The sequence below is a fragment of the Elgaria multicarinata genome, chromosome 2 (assembly GCF_023053635.1).
Source record: "Elgaria multicarinata webbii isolate HBS135686 ecotype San Diego chromosome 2, rElgMul1.1.pri, whole genome shotgun sequence".
Classification (NCBI taxonomy): Eukaryota; Metazoa; Chordata; class Lepidosauria; order Squamata; family Anguidae; genus Elgaria; species Elgaria multicarinata.
The window spans coordinates 84,884,625-84,902,076 of record NC_086172.1 but is presented as its reverse complement, the minus strand read 5'-3'; the positions used below and the strand labels follow the sequence as shown (position 1 = coordinate 84,902,076).

At 39.0% G+C, this 17,452-nt stretch overlaps 1 protein-coding gene across 7 annotated transcripts in view; it reads left to right on the top strand.

Moving 5' to 3' along the window:
* PPP6R3 (protein phosphatase 6 regulatory subunit 3) overlaps positions 1-17,452 on the top strand; it is a 71,638-nt gene that overhangs the window by 14,761 nt on the left and 39,425 nt on the right. For 4 of the 7 annotated variants that reach the window (XM_063117055.1, XM_063117051.1, XM_063117049.1 and 1 more), the window contains 3 exons: positions 12,391-12,517; positions 15,051-15,283; positions 16,595-16,781. In XM_063117055.1, coding sequence (XP_062973125.1) covers positions 12,506-12,517; positions 15,051-15,283; positions 16,595-16,781 — 432 coding nt within the window. In that variant the 5' untranslated portion in view covers positions 12,391-12,505. The remainder of the gene's footprint in view (positions 1-12,390; positions 12,518-15,050; positions 15,284-16,594; positions 16,782-17,452) is intronic. The other 3 variants (XM_063117054.1, XM_063117052.1, XM_063117053.1) reach the window with 2 other exon arrangements.

The window sequence follows — 17,452 nt, the reverse complement described above, 5'->3', positions numbered from 1 at the left end:
TGCAGTGATGTGGATATTTTGGTAAATTTTCCAATGCAAAATTAGGTTAATTTTGTGAACTGCCCAGGGAGCTTTGGCTATTGGGCAGTAAAAAATGCAATAAATAAATAAATAGGTTTATTTGCATAGGAAAATTTTCAGCCAGCATCCAAAAATGTTCTGATGCACTGGAGAGAGAGAAAATTAAGCATGTTTATTTTACTTTAAAAAAAAAAAGTACTCCTTGTTAATTTTTGTCCCAATGCATTTGATCTGAAATAATAGATGAAAAAAATTAAAGCACACTTAATTTAAAGAAAAATAGCATGTAGTTCCTTCACATTGCATAAATTTAAGGATAAAAACAAAGGTACTGAAAACTGTTGACACACTAATTTTAGCAACCCAAAGAAATGTGTATAACCTTTTGACAACCACTCATCTCTTTCAACAAAATTCAACTCTCTTCCACTAAAGTTGTTGGGGCACCTTCAGCTTCACTGTCACTATTAGTTCCATTTCACTCTGAAACATATTTGTAATTCAATTACATATGTATACTAGGAATATTCACCTGAAAAGCATTAAATGCAACTTTGAAACTGCCAAACTTGCCTAATACTGTATTTGCAAACGGCATCCATTCTTGTTACTAAAGAACTTATGAAATGGAAATTTTCCATGGAAAAACAAAGCACATAATTGTTTGGGTTGTAATATGTTTTTTTAATACTTAGGTCAGTAGAGTACTACCTATACCATATTGATAATATGAGAACACTATGGGCCATTGTAGATCTAACCCAGGCTGTTCCTTAACCATGTGAGGACATTAGCGGTGGACTAACCACATTGCCACCATACCCCGATTCTTTCTTGACTAGCATTTAAACCCAGCTTCAAAATCGTTAGAATGGAATCCTGATGGTTAAGGTTGACACGTATTGTGACAGTGCACATACCTCTTCTGTGGCCTGTTCCCAGTTTTATAAAGGGCAGGCAACACTGTTTGCACCAGTCTTCCTCCTACATTTGGATTGTACAAAGTATATAAACAAAAATCTAACTAAAAGTGTGAGAGTCGCTTCTAGGTAGTATAATAGACTCAGTAGCTCAATTTTTGATGGTGATAGAACTGTGAGTGAAAAATGTGCAGGTAAGACAAATACAGATGTATGATGAGATTAAATTTAATCTTGCTGATATTAAAGTGACTTTTTGGTAAGTTTCTAACTTGAATATAAAACAGCCCAGTAATTTAAAACTAGAATTCCAAAATGTGTTCACATCGTGTTTCTGCTGAAAACCTGAGTGACCTTGTAAAAACTAAGAGTTGGAGGGTGAGGGAGCATTTGGAAATAATTGCCTTTTTAAACAGGGTACTGTACTTTTCTGAATGCAAGTACCTGGCCAGTGCGCGATGATGACCTACAAATTTGAAAACTGACAGTGTGATGGAAACACACAGTTTAAAAATGGTGAGCTTTATAAAGAAACCCAAGTGTGAGATGCATCCTGAAATATGTAAAGACTCTTATCCAGTGAAATGCTTCTTTAAAAATTGAACATTATCTGTATTATAGGTGATGAACACTTTCTAGTTCAGGGTACACAATTCTGCTCACCAGAAGTTTTAATAAGAAAGTAAGTAATTAGAGGATTTTCTTACGTATCCTATAATACTATAAATATCTACATACAAAAATGTCTCCTTGCATTTAGCAAGATGAAGAACTTCAGGCAGCACTCTTAATTTTCTGTATGAACATTGTGGTTTTTTTTGCTGCAATTGTATGGCGTGTGTAGAAGGAACACATACCTTCAAAACATTCAGTTCTTAGAGCTTTCAGCTACTTGTTGGTTGTATATGGTTTATATACTGCACTTAATATGTGATGCCATGTGGTTTCCCATCTGACAGACAATTCCTGCTTAGTTTAAGCAATGCTGCTGCATTAGGACTACCCATAAGCAAAGATAACCATGAATGGCAAGCAGCTATAGAATATGGAAGAGAAGCTTTTTCAATCACATTTTCTTTAAAAGGTGATTATCATAATTAAAGCAAGAATAAGATTGAGCATAAACTTTGAACTTGGCAGAAGGAATTGGTGTTAATCCCAGGCTTTCTCAATACCATAACAATAAAATTGTTAGGAGTTTGTGCATTTGTATAGTTAATTTTCTGGAGACAAAATTGCATACCATTCAATGAGAATCCCCATTGCATTGCTGGAGATGGTTTTTTTTATGTTGCTTTATAACGGAGCATGGGTTTCTAGTGTTTATGGAACTCCAGCCTGATGAGCTGGAATAATCAGATGACTCACACAATCTGGAAGTATTTTTTTCAAACTTCAGAAAAGCATACCAAAAGGATTTGGAGAGAAAGACAAAATTAGGTTGAATCTATGCCTTTTCCTATTTGGAAAGTAGTAGTACACTGTGTATGAAAGGCTAGTTTCCTGTTTAGTGGAGGAGAATGGGGTTTAAATGGGGTCATAATATGTAATCATGGATATGCAGTCAGACGCAGAGCTGTAGAAGTGGAAAAGCCGTCAGCAGACATGGCGTTGCAATAGCAACAGAGGTAGAAGCAAACTTCAATTTACCAACACTTGCACTCTAACTTTTCCTGCTGATAGGCGCTGCTTCCCAATCCCTACCCCCAATTCACTGAAACTTTGCTAGTTTGGTCTGTTACTCCCGATTTGAAAATTCGATGTCTAACTTTGTACTCTCCTTGTGTACATATCTTCAAGACTGGTAATTTATTTGGCTTTGACATTGACCTGGTTTGCATGTAACACCAATTCCTGGGTTGTTGAACCCATGAATTGGCAGGGGTACACCACAGCAAAGAGGTGCTGCCTCCCACATGTTCACCACATCCACTTTGCACCCACTTTTGTAAATAACTTGGGAACACTCCTTTCCTAGGTTGTTTGATGTGAGGTGCAAGCTCGAAATTCTGGGTTGAGGGAAAAACAGCCCATAATTGTAACTCAACAACAAACCATTGTCCCTCAACAACCCAGAGTTCTGGGTTTGCACGTTGCATCAAACATCACATTGTTAATTAAAGCAGATGCAAAGCGGAGGTGAAATAGATGCAATATTTTCAGGACTTGTTAGGCGGGGAGGGGAAGCCTGATGTCAATACTTGCCTTGCATGTGCTACCTCTCCCCTGATATGTGGACAGAGAAATTTACTTGTGGTGGAAATCTCTTACGTACATTCATGAGAGAGTTTGTGAAAGGAATTATAATTTTAAACCTTGAAAGTAGCTGTTCATGTCTAGATTTAGATATATTGTATAAGAATATGGTAGTATAAGGCTTATTACTAGAGACTCACCTGATGGATTTTGCTCATTTCTGTTTTAAACTGAGGGCTGAGCTGTGTAGAGGAAAGTGGTTGAATTGTTGGATGACAATGGCGTTAAAGGAATACTAAAGGAGGATAAGGAGATTGCAGAGAAGCTTAATTCTTTGCATCTGTCTTCACTGCAGATTATGTAGGGCAAATAGCCATACCTGAGTTGATATTTTCAGAAAGGGAGTTTGAGGAATGGAGGCAAAATGGTGATGACAAGAGATGAAGTTCTAGATTTTATCGGCAAATTGAAAACAATAGACTAGCAGGTCCAGATAGTATCCAAAAAAATTAAATGTGAATTTGCTGCTCTTCTAATAAAAATGTAACATGTCCTAAGAATGGCCTCTGTACCAGAGGGCTGGACAACAGTCAATGGAATGCCAATTTTTTAAAAAAGTGATCTGGGGCATCTAGGAAGTTAACAGGCTGGTTAGCTTAATGTCTGTTCTGGCTAAATTGGTGGAAAGGGTTATTAAAGGTAAAATTAACAAGCATATAGAAGGGCAAGTCCAGCTGAAAAAGAATCAACATGGCTTCTACAAAGGTAAGTCCTGCCTCACTAACTTTTAGAGTTCTTTGAGAGTGTCAGTAAACATCTGGACATGGATGATCTGCTAGACATGGTTTACTTGGACTTCCAAAGGATTTTGACAAAGTCCTTCACTAAAGTCTCAGCAAGATTAGCAGACATGGGATAAAAGGAAAATCCTTTTATGGATTGGTAATTGGATACAGAAAAGAAAGAGAGTAGGAATAAATGATCGATTCTAGCTATGAAGGGAGGGAGTAATGGGGTTCACCAAGGAACTGTATAAGATAGGTGCTTTTAACTTGTTCATAAATGATCTGGAATTGCATGTGAGCAGTGAGGAGACCAGGTTTGTTGATGATAGCAAATTATTTAGGGTGATTAAAACAAAAAGATCTCTCCAAACTAGGAGAATGGGCTTTAAAATGGCAAATGTGGTTCAGTGTAAGCAAGTATAAAGTGATGCATGTTGGGGCAAAAAATCCTAACTTCATGTATGCTTTGATGGGGTGACTGATCAAGAAAGAGACCTTAGAGTTGTAGTGGATAGCTTGATGAAAAGGTCAACCTGGTGTGTGGCTGCTGTCAAAAAGGAGAATTCCATGTTCGGTATAATTAGAAATGGAATTGAAAATAAAACTGCCAGTACAATAATGCCATTATACAAATCTATCATTCAACCACCCTTGGAATACTGCACACAGTTTTGGTCACTGCACCTCAAAAAAACATTGGAGAGCTGGAAAGGGTGTAAAAAATGGCAACCAAAATTATCAAGCATTCACAAACCCTGTGAAGAAAGGTTTCAAAGGTTGGAGCTGCTTAACTTAGAAAAAAGTGAATAACGGGAGACATTATAGAAATGTCTAAAATTATGCATGGTGTAGAGAAAGTGGATAGCAAGAAGTTTTTCTCAGCTCAGTACTAGAATCTAGGGTTATGCTATGAAGCTGAATGGGGTGAGATTCTACTAGCTGTGATGGCTATGTATTAGCTACAGTATCGGAGGCATTATGCCAGTTCCTGGGAAACATTGTGTGTGCGTTGGGGGGTGCTATTGTACTTATATCCTCCTTATAGATCTTTCAGGGACATTGTTGGCCATTGTGTGAACAATGCTGGAGTAGATAACATGGTACTCACATTCTTATGCCATGTCACTTCACTGTGATACACAGCTGCCCTGTAGGTTTGAGACAGTGGGTCACTGACGTGAAGAAATGTGAAGATGCCCTCATGTACCCCTTCTGACAACTGAGTGACCATGCTGGAACAGCCGTGGGCAAAATGCAACAATGGGCACTTCATAGGGCATGAAGTTCTTTTGGGGGATACAAGGCAACTGATCTATCTGTCTAGGCATACAAGACACTGAAGTGGTTCAAGCAAAGAAGTCAGAGACAATGCCTAGAAATGTGGATTAGGCAACAGATTAGGAGGGAAAGAATGCTAGGAAGGTTCATGATGAATAAGCTGAGAGCCTAGCAAATCCTGGGCAGAACTTGGAGGTGTATTAAAAGGGTCTGTCCCTACTGTGTCCCATGATCAAAAGGAACTTTCTTCAGATTGGGAGCACAAAGTGACAATGATTTGGGACAGACTCAGGATGGGGTAGAACAAAGGGATCAATAGCCTGACTGTAGAAAATGAAAGGGAGCCTCAAGGAGATTTCTGGCTGCTTGATTAAATTAAAGTGACCTAAGAATCACAAAAGGCATGCCTGTAAGGGAAGCTGGGCAGAGATACACAGAACAAGAGCTTCCACAAGAGGTGCCCAGGTGGTGCTTTAACCTGTTGATCTTTCTAGGGGTGAGGATGCTTCAGGATTGGACCAAGTTTCCTGCCAAGCCTATAGATTGGCCAATTTCAAGGTACTCTCATGGGTTACATGACTAGTGTGGTGACTTGGTAGCCAGGAAAGTATTTGCATTTCTTCATAGTTCCCAAGCTTTGTATATTCCAGAAGGGCAACACCCCTGATTAAGTTACAGTAGAAGACATGGATCAGTAAATAATAAAGGCAGGTAGCCTAGCCTCTTAATGTCAGGATCCTCTTGCTCTTAGTTGCCATGAACTTCCTATTCATGCAGCCTTTCTGAGAACAAAAGAAATATTAGACAAGGTGATAGTGTGATACCAACAATACAAAATACACATATACAAAAGCAATTATGATTGAACTTCTCAGTTGTAATGCAGAACCCAGTTGAGTGTCTCCACAGATGCCCTCTTGACTGATAGATACGGGATAAGCAAATGGTCTTTCCTTACAATAATGCTAATAATAATGCTAAACTCGTGTGGTTTGGGAGTCAGAAAATGTAACATCCTTTAAACGCCTTCTGAAAACACCTTTTTACACAGGCTTTTCTTAGACTGTAACTTATTTTGGTTTTATATGACATTTTTAATTTTTAAAGTTTCAAATATATTCTGATTTGTTGTGTTTTATGGGTTTTTGTGAACTAGCCAAAGAGACTTGACTATTGGTCATTATAAAAATGTAATAAAGAAAGAAAGAACATGCTAAAGTTAGCTTACAGTATATTATTAAGCTAATATTTGACCAAACGGTGTGCTTTGTGTTAAAAGTGTCAAACTTGGCTATGGACATGCAAGTATAATGCATAATTTTCCTCTTAAGGATCCCCACATCTAACTCTTGTTTTGAAGTGAATTCGTCTTAGTTTTTTAAAAATATTTTTGCTTACAAATATGAAATGGACATTCACCAGACAATAAACACAACAAGGCATGTGTGTTCATGATGTAACACAATAATACCATTGCTTCAGTAGAAAGCGTAATTGTTAAGCATAGTAACTTAATATCTCTGGTAAATAGTGCTTCCCTTCACATTGGCAAATAGTGCAATTGCAACTGCTTTATTAGCAGAGACTTCTGCATGTTTTTGTCCAGTTATGTTATATTTGCTTCATAGCATTTTTTCTATGCTTGGCTAGGAGTTGTCCACTTTGGTTGCTAACCACCTTTCTCTTCCCAACTCCAGTGTGCAGGACTTGTTTTCTCCATACATGTGCTGTCTGTGGTGTTGGAGTATTCTCGAGGGGTTGTGACATTCTTGAAAACAGATGCTGCCTTACCTTATTTACTTTGCACAATCCACTCATTCTATGATGTACTTACAAACCTTCCGAAGGTACTTGCAAACCTTCCAAGTAGCCTCATGGTTTATTGGAACAATGACATGGCTTCTGCCAGAGTCAGAAATGCATTTGAGACATCTGGAATATGTTCCATGTATCCCAACCTGACTTCTGACCTCTTTGCAACATTACACCCATATAACAACTAATTCTGTGCTTACAGTCCTAATCATGATCTTCTTGTACCCACTGTATAATATCAGGTTTCTTTTGCAAGCATGGCTCAATGTTATTTTTGTCTTTTCTGCCAGGTAAACATAATACTTATTTGCTGTATGCCTCTTTGCCTTCTTTTTAAAACTGAGGTAACATTTTCCTCCAGCAGATGAAACCCTCAATTTTTATTTATTTATTTATATTTGTTACGTATATATCCCGCTTTTCCTCCAAAGATCCCAAAGTAGTATACATAATCCTCCTCTTGATTTTATCCTCACATCTGTGAGGTAAGTTAGTCTGAGAGTCAGTGATTGGCCCAATGTCACCCAGTTCATTTATGGCTGAACGAGGACTAGAATTCAGGTCTCCTAATTCCCAGTCCAGCACTTTAGCCACTGCACTGCATTGGCAGTTTTCATGGACACCAGGGAAGCTGTGCTAGTTACTGGGCACTCTTAATTAAGGAGCCATATTCCACTTCAAATCTTTACCTCTTTTTATGCTGTCTTTAGACTCTCTGTGATCGAGGCATTCTGTATCATGTCCAGCCTGTGTGCATGCTCCAGATATTGCAACAAAACATTCCAAAATAAGTGTTTGAGAAGTTCCTGATTAAAGCATTTGAACAATAATGCCACTATCCATTACCATTGTAACCATTTTGGCACTTGTATCTGGAGGTTGTGCTAGTGACTTGACTTCCATAACAAAGTCTTCTTTATCCATGGCTAATTCGCATACTTGGAAAAGTTCCTTGAGCTAGCATAACAGTCCTGGGAGAGCATTCTACAATCTAGAGAATAAATCGGTCATCCTTCAGTATTGTGACACGGGTGTTCTGCTTTGGCATTGGCTTTCTTCTAGAGAACAGTTGTAGTTTTTCTGTGTTCTCTAATTGGTTTGGATCAATCAAAAAGTCTCTTTACTGTCGTTTTGTTCCTGAGCCACTATGTATGCACTTTTGATGATATCCCTTCTATCAGAATCCATTATGTCGTTGGTATCCAAAGTTAGGTCACCACTATCTTTCCTAAAATTATTTCTGATGTCATTCATGAGAGTGATCAAAGCTAAGACTTCCTTGGACTCTTGTTCATCTAGTGCTTGATCGCGGTGACTTGTGCATTCCTTGCTGATGACAACACCTTCAAATTCCTGGATTATCTGTAATTTCAGATCCTATCACCATCTAGTGCCTCAGTGATGCTTTATCTCTCAGCCTCATTGCATTTCTTATCTCTGTTAACTGAGGTGCTGACCTGTTCATGCATCTGATAAGAGTGCCATGTCAGAGAATAGGCGCTTCATATGGTGTGCCATGAACAGTGCAGAAATTTGGTATGCAACCACTGTACATGGTTCACATGATCAAGGTTAAACACCATGGGCTTAGCTACAACAGTGATTAGATACTTTGTGAATCTTCCTTCCCAAATTGATCCTACCAGGTGTAGTGTATAAAACTCCAATTCAAGAACAATTTGCCAATACTGAAATTGCAGTTGTTCTGCTGTTTTTACACACCAAGCAGTGGCGTCTGAAGTCTCTTCTCTCTTTGGCACAGTTTCCTTGGGTCTGCTTACCTGGTCGTAGTCTGGGGTGGGCCGCTTGCAGCCTTTCTGATGTTTTGGCTTACAAGTTGCCCACCCCTGACTTAGAGCCATAGCAGCAGTACAGATGGCTATTGTCCTACTACTGCCTACAAGCCAGTCTCCTAAGGATTTAATGGAGCGAATTCATTCTGGAGTGTACAGAACATATGTGATCTTACCCAATGTTAGTCTGAGAAGTCCCATTCATTTCAATGGGCCTACTCTAAGATAGACTAACATTGGATACAACCCTAGGAATTTGTTGCCACCATGAGTATCAGAAAAGTTCAGCTTTCTTTTAGGCAAAGCAAGCAGTGGTTGGTCGATCACAAGCTGGGTTTGATTTCAGGTGTTAAACAGCAGCTTTAACCACTGTATGGAATGCTTTATCATGGCAATAAAATGTACTTCCCAAAAACAGTGGTGTGAGTCAAGTTACTGTCAAAGGGACTTTTGATTGTGGTGCAATGAAGAGAGAAATTTCTCTCCTGAGAGAAAATTCTTTGTTGAGCTCTGGATTTCCCAAGCAGACTCTCAAGTGTTCCAACTACTTAACATTCATTTGCTAATTCATTGGATAGACTATGTACTTCAATTGAGTCTTTTGAAGTAACTGAAAGCAGCTAACAGCACTGTAACTCCTTACTCTCTCTCTGTTCCCAGTTCAGAGAATACATGGAGGGCTTGAGTGACATAGGAGGGTGTGTTGAGTGGATGTTGAGTAAGGGAGATAGGTGGTCCTTTCAAGGCAGTGTGAAGATAGCAGCAGCTTCTCCAGGCCAGGAAGGGGCACTGCAGGCTCCCTGAAGAGTCTCATCCTAGCCACACACTAACATGCACCATTTGAGACCTAGATTGGGAGCCTTGTCTTATAGCTCTCTCATGTCAGTCATGATTGTGGCAATTCATATACAGTTGTGTGAAAAAAGTACACCCTCTTGGAGTTGTATGATTTTACATATCAGGACATAATAACAACCATCTGTTCCTTAGCAGGTCTAAAAATTAGGTAAATACAACCTCAGATGAACAACAACACATGACATATTACACCATGTCATGATTTATTTAACAGAAATAAAGCCAAAATGGAGAAGCCATGTGTGAAAAAGGAAGTACACCTTATGATTCAATAGCTTGTAGAGCCACCTTTAAAAGCAATAACTTGAAGTAATTGTTTTCTGTATTGCTTTATCAGTCTCTCACATCGTTGTGGAAGAATTTTGGCTCACTCTTTGCTTCAGTTCATTGAGGTTTGAGGGCATTTGTTTATGCACAGCTCTCTTAAGTTCCTGCTACAGCATTTCAATTGGGTTGAGGTCTGGACTTTGACTGGGCCATTGCAACACCTTGATTCTTTTCTTTTTCAGCCATTCTGTTGTAGATTTGCTGGTGTGCTTGGGATCATTGTCCTGTTGCATGACCCAATTTCAACCAAGCTTTAGCTGTTGGACAGATAGCCTCACATTTGACTCTAGAATACTTTGGTATACAGAGGAGTTCATGGTCGACTCAATGACTGAAAGGTTCCCAGGTCCTGTGGCTGCAAAAAAAGCCCAAATTATCATCCCTCCACCACCGTGCTTGACGTTGGTATGAGTTGTTTGTGCTGAAATGCTGTGTTTGGTTTTCACCAAACGTGGCGCTGTGCATCATGGCCAAACATCTCCACTTTGGTCTCGGATGTCCAAAGGACATTGTTCCAGAAGTCTTGTGGTTTGTTCAGATGCAACTTTGCAAACCTAAGCCGTGCTGCCATGTTCTTTTTAGAGAGAAGAGGCTTTCTCCTGGCAACCCTTCCAAACAAACCATATTTGTTCAGTCTTTTTCTATTTGTACTGTCATGAACTTTAACATTTAACATTCTCACTGAGGCCTGTAGCATCTGAGATGTAACTCTTGGGGTTTTTGCAATTTCTCTGAGCATTGCATGGTCTGACCTTGGGGTGGTTTTGCTGGGACTTCCTCTCCTGGGAAGATTGGCAACAGTCTTGAACGTTTTCCACTTTTGAATCATCTTTCTCACTGTAGTATGATGGACTTTAAATTGTTTGGAAATGGCCTTATAACCCTTCCCAGATTGATGGGCAGCAGCAATTGCTTCTCTAAGATCATTGCTGATGTCTTTCCTCTTTGGCATTATGTTAACACACACCTGAATGCTCCAGACCAGCAAACTGAAAAAAACTTTGGCGTTTATAGAGGTGGTCATACTTGCTGATGATCAGTTAATCACGGGCATTTGATTAGCAGCACCTGTCTGCTACTTAGCATCTTAATTCCTATGGAAGCAGTAAGGGTGTACTTACTTTTTCACACATGGCTTCTCCATTTTGGCTTTATTTCTGTTAAATAAATCATGACACGGTGTAATATGTCATGTGTTGTTGTTCATCTGAGGTCGTATTTACCTAATTTTTAGACCTGCTAAGGAACAGATTATTGTTATTATGTCCTGATATGTAAAATCATACAATTCCAAGAGGGTGCACTTTCTTTTTCACACGACTGTAGCTGCCATACCTTGACTGCAATACAGAAACATTTTTCATTTAAGCTATGGTTAGAACGAGCACAAAATTTAGGACAGAAGTATGCATTTTTCATTTTCCTGTACCCCAGGGGTCATTGTTTACTTGGATCCATATTAAAATTTTAAGTATGGGTCAGTGCATAAGTGTGCCAAGTTTCATCCTTTTTAACCTAATATGCACAATTTTAGCCATAACCATATCATTATTCCACTCCTTGCAGAGAAATAGCTAGTTATTGACTTCTATGTGTTTCAAGGTGCAGTGCTTTAAACTTCAGTTAAAGTTTTTAAAATTCTTGTATGGCATGTAAGTAACAAGCCAGACCAACCTTGTTAACCAAAAACCAAAGTATGAAATACATATATAGGTTTTGCTGGCCACAATCTCTGCAACTGTTAAACTAAACGCACTGGGATTTTGAGTAGCTAGGTTTACAGTAACCACTTTCATAATATTGAGTCTCTGTTTATGGCAGCGCACATGATGAGAAGAGTTTGGCATAGTCTGCCTGAAGAGGATGAAACAAACGTGAAATACTATAGCCTGTCCTGAACCTTATTTTTAATTTACACTAGTGTAGTCTTACACTGTCTGTTCTAGCCCAGGCTGCAAATCGATACATGCTCTCCTTGGGAGTAAGCATAAAACTCATAGGATTTGCTTCCAAACAAGTCTGACTGAAATCAGGCGAGTTTTTTGCATCTTGAACTGGAAGCCAAAGAGCACAGATTCATCTGTAGCAGCCTTCTCCAACATGGTGTCTTTCAGATGTGATGGACTATAACTCCCATAATTCCTAGCCAGCATAGTTAATGCCATGCTGGCTGGGGTGATGAGCACTATCAACCAGCATATTTGGAGGGCACCAGATGTTTGAAGGCTGATTTATAGCAAAAAATGGAAATTTCATTCCCAAACTGAAAGGTTGAAACTAAATTTGCAAACCTGATAGTCATAGTACTGAAAGTTTAATGAAGACAAGTTCTCTTCTTTTAAGGGTTCCTGTAATTTGCCCTTTGATCCATTTTGTGGTGTTTTTCCTTATTCCAAGGGTCCTGGCCTCCTGTTGAAAAGTGATGGAGTAATCTGGTCAGCATCTGCCATATTGAGAAACCAGCCCCTAATTCAGCTTGCCTGGGAGAAAGTTTGTGAAATAACACAGTAACATGTTTGCAGTAGTATGCTTTCTATTTTTGTTGCTATTTACTGACAGTCTTTCCTGAATTCACTCATTGAAAATCCGTAGTGGTTATATGTTGTATTTTGGAGACAATTTTCATGCAGCAGGATCTATGCATGCATACTTCGAAGTAAATCCTACTGGATTCAGTGGGTTTTATATCCCAAGTAAATCTGCATAGAATTGTAACCACAGGGATTCTTCTGAAACTCCTTTATCGGAGCTGTTCATTCACAAAGTTTCAAGTTTCTTTGGGGTTGAAGTCTAGAACATCTATTACTTTAATGGGCTTAGAATTGATTTTGCTTTTTGTATTGAAGTTATTTGTCAACAAGAAATGGTTGCAGTAGCCTGACAAATAAGCCAATGTTTGACTTCAGTTTTCGGTGTGTGTAAATGATATGTGATATATACAACTTGAACAACTTATGTAAGCACACTAATATTTTAATTGGTTGATTAGTCTGTATTGATTCCTAACTTCTGGGCATTTCTGCCTTTTTAATGTCTTAGAGTTAAATATCAATGTATATCAAACAGCTAATACTAAACTTTGGGGGCTCACACTTCAGGAGTTCCCAACCAAGAAAATGGAATGTTAGAAATTCGGTTTGAATCTTGGTGGTGGCTTTGCATGACTAAAAATCCAAATCATCCTTCTGATTCACTTTTTGTGTGTCAACCAAACATAACACACTTTAAATGTGAGTGGCACTGAAGTCCTAAGCACATGCATTTGGAAGTAAGCATTGTTGGTTTCAGTGCAACTAACTTCTAAATAAGTATGCTTAGAGGACTGCACCCTATTTTAAAAGGCCTGTGTATCAAAGGCAGGGCCTGGCAAATTTTGACTGTGTTTGGTAATTCTGTTTTCCCTACAGAAGCAGAATAAATACCCTTCTCTCTTTACTACCAAGAGCATAACACATGCACCTAGATGAGTGCTGGCCTGTGTTTGATACAGGGCAATCCAGAGCTGGTTGTGTATGCTGTTCTGCTTCTCTCTGCCATAGCCTTAAAATTAAAGATGTCATTGTGCTGAACTAATGCAGAAAAATAGCACATATCACTCTCCATAAAGATTGCTCTGCATATGGGTGCTTCCAGTGGGCATTTGATCCAAGTCTGGTAGCTGAGAAATTACAAAGTTGTTGATGGCTTTGAAATACTGTTGTAGACTACTATACACTGAAATTCTTAATTTGTGTACAGGACAGTTTAGCTAACTCCATTCCTGATTTTCTTCTTAAGTGGGATTTGCTGAAGCAACTGATGCCTGTTTATTGTAGCAGTGAGAATTATATATGATTTTACTACATTTATATTCTGCTTTTCTTCCATCATGGAGCTGATGGTGGCACATATACTAACTTTTGCTTAACGCAGCCTTCCTGAAGCCTGGCTTCCTCCAGATGTTTTGTACTGTAATTCCAGCCATCCCTGACTAGTGGCCATGCTAGCTGGGGCCATTGGATGTTGTAAGCCAAAACATCTGAAAGGACTCAGATTGGGGAACACTGGGTCGAGCAGAAGATGGTATATGTGCTGCCTTGGTTTAACATTTGTGGGTACAGATTGCAATTCGAGAAGTATACGCTTTTCTGTGATAACCAACAATTAGGGCCTGGTTTATAACTTTTATAAAGTGGGAAAGGAATTCTGGCTTTGGAACCTATTTTTTTTAATACTTTATAATTTTTAATTTGGATCCTGGAACATTGACTTGTTAAGGGAATAGTCAGTGTTTCTGAAATTTTGTGTTAATGGATATTTTTAAAATATGCTTCATTTCATATATTTGCATCAACAGCAGTGGGAAGAAAAAATCTCTTAAGGCTGGGAGTCAGTGTGAGGTATAAGGTATATGTGTAGTGCTGATGGAATTCCTTTTGAATGTTGGCTTTATGGTGAGTTTCACAAACTGTCAAACCCCAGACCAGGGAAAGCAAAGCCAGATCTTGTGGTGCAAGCTAATAAAGGGCTTAATTCTATTCCTGGTAATAGCATTCATAGAAGTAAAGGATAATGGTGTGCATAGACACCTTTTGAGAGGAGCTTGGCTCGGCAGTAGTGCAAGTTGAAATCCTCTCGGGTTTCTTTATCTGACTTCCAACTAGCATTTAGCAATCTCTTTGAGTTTGACCCCTGTAAACTGGCTTACAATAAAAGGGGCAAGAAGATACTGGAAAATTCTAAGTTGAATTAACCTTTTCCTTATTGTTGTTGCATTAACATCTCATGTGTTACATGTCAAAGTATTAAAATCCTTCAACTGGCTAACTACTTCATTGAAAAGTTAAGACATTGGCTTATCATTCAAGGCACTTTAATATACCCATTTATCTTCCATGGAGTCCAATTTTTTTACACTGGTTCATCTTTCCCTGCTTTCTGATCTTGCTTCTATAGTGTCTTTTGTATGCAAATTGAGTACAGGGGAGTAGGGGGAATGGCTTTCCTATGGACTATTGGAGTCAACTGCTACTAACTGCTCCTTAATTAAGGCCGTGTGTGCTTTTCCTTTTCTCTAGACCAGCATGTTTTGGAAATTTGATCTTCACTCATCATCCCACATAGACACACTTCTAGAGAGAGAAGATGTAACACTGAAGGAATTGATGGATGAAGAAGATGTTTTACAAGAGTGCAAAGCGCAAAACCGCAAACTTATAGAGTTTCTTTTGAAATCGGAATGTCTGGAAGATCTAGTTTCATTCATTATAGAAGAGCCACCTCAAGACATGGATGAAAAAATCAGATACAAGTAGGAAATGTCTTTAATGTGGGAGCTTGAAGTTGAGGGAAGATCACAAAGCAGGTTGCAGGCTGGTAGTATAGCTGTACATTTCAGTGAGGTTCAGAATAAGCCTGTTGCATCTGTATGGTTTGGGGTGGTGACTTGACCCTCTTCATAGTATTAGTCCAGTCTTCCCCAGCTTGATTTACTCCAGATGTGTTGGACTGCAACTCCCAGCATTCTTCAATCAGTCATGCTGACTTGAAGGATACTGAGACTTGTAGGCCAACATATCTGGAGGGCACCAGGTTGGGGAAAGCTGAGTTAGTGTATAACTCATTGGGTTGTATGTAAAGATTGCTCAAGCAAGATAACCTCCTTTCCCCCTTCTCCCAACTACAACTTCCTGCCTAAAAGTATTTCCTGAGGCTTTAGCAGGCATGAAGGTGGGGAGATGGGGTGGAGGCAACTTATGCAAGCAGGCTTTTCATATGGTGCAGGAGTCAGTAGCGGGGTGGAGAGGATGGGAGATTACTCTGACATGAGCACTGTCATTGTCTGCAACCTATTGATCATGTATTTAGTTAAGACTAGTAAAGTCTTCTGCAACATATTTAATGTCTCTACCACCTGAATATCAGGTCCCACACTTACTTTGGTCATGAAAACAGGCACTGTTTTACACAGAGGAGGAATCCAGAGCTGTCACTGCTAGAAGTAGGGCCTTTACTTCTGTTTCCCTAAGGCTTTGGAATTATCTCCTTCTCCCAGAGGTCCGTAACTGCTCCTCCTTGCTGTCTTTTCGGAGGGATTGAAAAATATATCTGTTTTGTTTGGCCTTGGATGCTGCTGGCTAGTAAATGGTGTTTAGTTTGTTCGTTCACAATTTTGTGTGAATGTGTGCTTTAATCTGTTATAATAGTTTTTGAGCCTTAATTTATAGAAATGTTTTGTTTATTTTGTTGACATAAATAGCATTTTATCTATGAGGGTGACACCAGTTTTCCAGTATATATTGTACTTAATCAAATACCCAGAATGGCTCCACTGGAATAATTGTGACAAATAGAAAATCAGTGAAACCTGCATAGGTGTTTGTGTTTTTCTAGCAACTTTAAAAGTTAGTAGGCTACAAAATAACAAAAGTTGCCATTTGCTTTACTTATGTATACTTGTGTATGCCCTTAGTTTTTCCAAGTAAAACTTTTAACTGTGCAATGTGTATTGAAACTGCATATGATGGCAAATCGATCATTATTGCATAAGGCCTTTAGGCTAATAGAAATCTGCAAGATTAATTTATTCTAGTAAATTAAAATGTCAACTGTTCTTTTCTAGGTATCCAAACATATCTTGTGAGCTGCTTACTTCAGATGTTTCACAGATTAATGATAGACTGGGAGAAGAGGAATCATTACTAACAAAACTGTACAGTTTTCTTCTAAATGAGCCCCCTCTAAATCCATTATTGGCCAGTTTCTTCAGCAAGGTGCTAAGTATCCTTATTAGTAGAAAACCCGAACAGGTAATTATTTAATAATTGTTCTGTTTTGAAGCTTTGTGTTTAAACATCTAATCCAGCATAGTTATTTTTAGTTCATGTACTGACCCGATTCGCACATCACTAACAATGCATGGTTGACAAGCTATAGATGCTTAGAAATGCAGCAAGGGCATGCGCGCACCTGCCCATTTCCACTGCGATAAATATCTCAGGGCCCCCTCATCCCAGAGTTGCTTACTGATGTCCAAACCCGAAATTCTAGGTTGTTGTGAAAAGACGAACTCAGAACTTGAATTAATCTCTGGCTTGTTCGTCCCCCAGCAACTCAGAGTTCCAGGTTCAGACATCAGTAAACAACATCCTGTTCCTGAGTTATTTATTGTAGTGAAAGCTCACACACATGTGTGGTGCATGAACCAGCACACACACTCGCTTCTGCTGCATTTCCAGCAACATGTTGGCAATGTGTAAATCAGCAGAGTGTATCAAGAAAAACAACAGACTTTCCAACTCTTTGGTTCAGTTCGGACAACACATTAGTCAACGCAGTGTGAAAACTCCACTCAACGGTTGAGTTTTTAGGGGGTAATCCCGACACAACATGTTCTAAATCCACTGTTGTGTGACTGTGGGCTACCGTGGAGTTGAGTAAAATCTGTTTGATTGACAGTTCCTCCTCCCTTTCTCTTCCC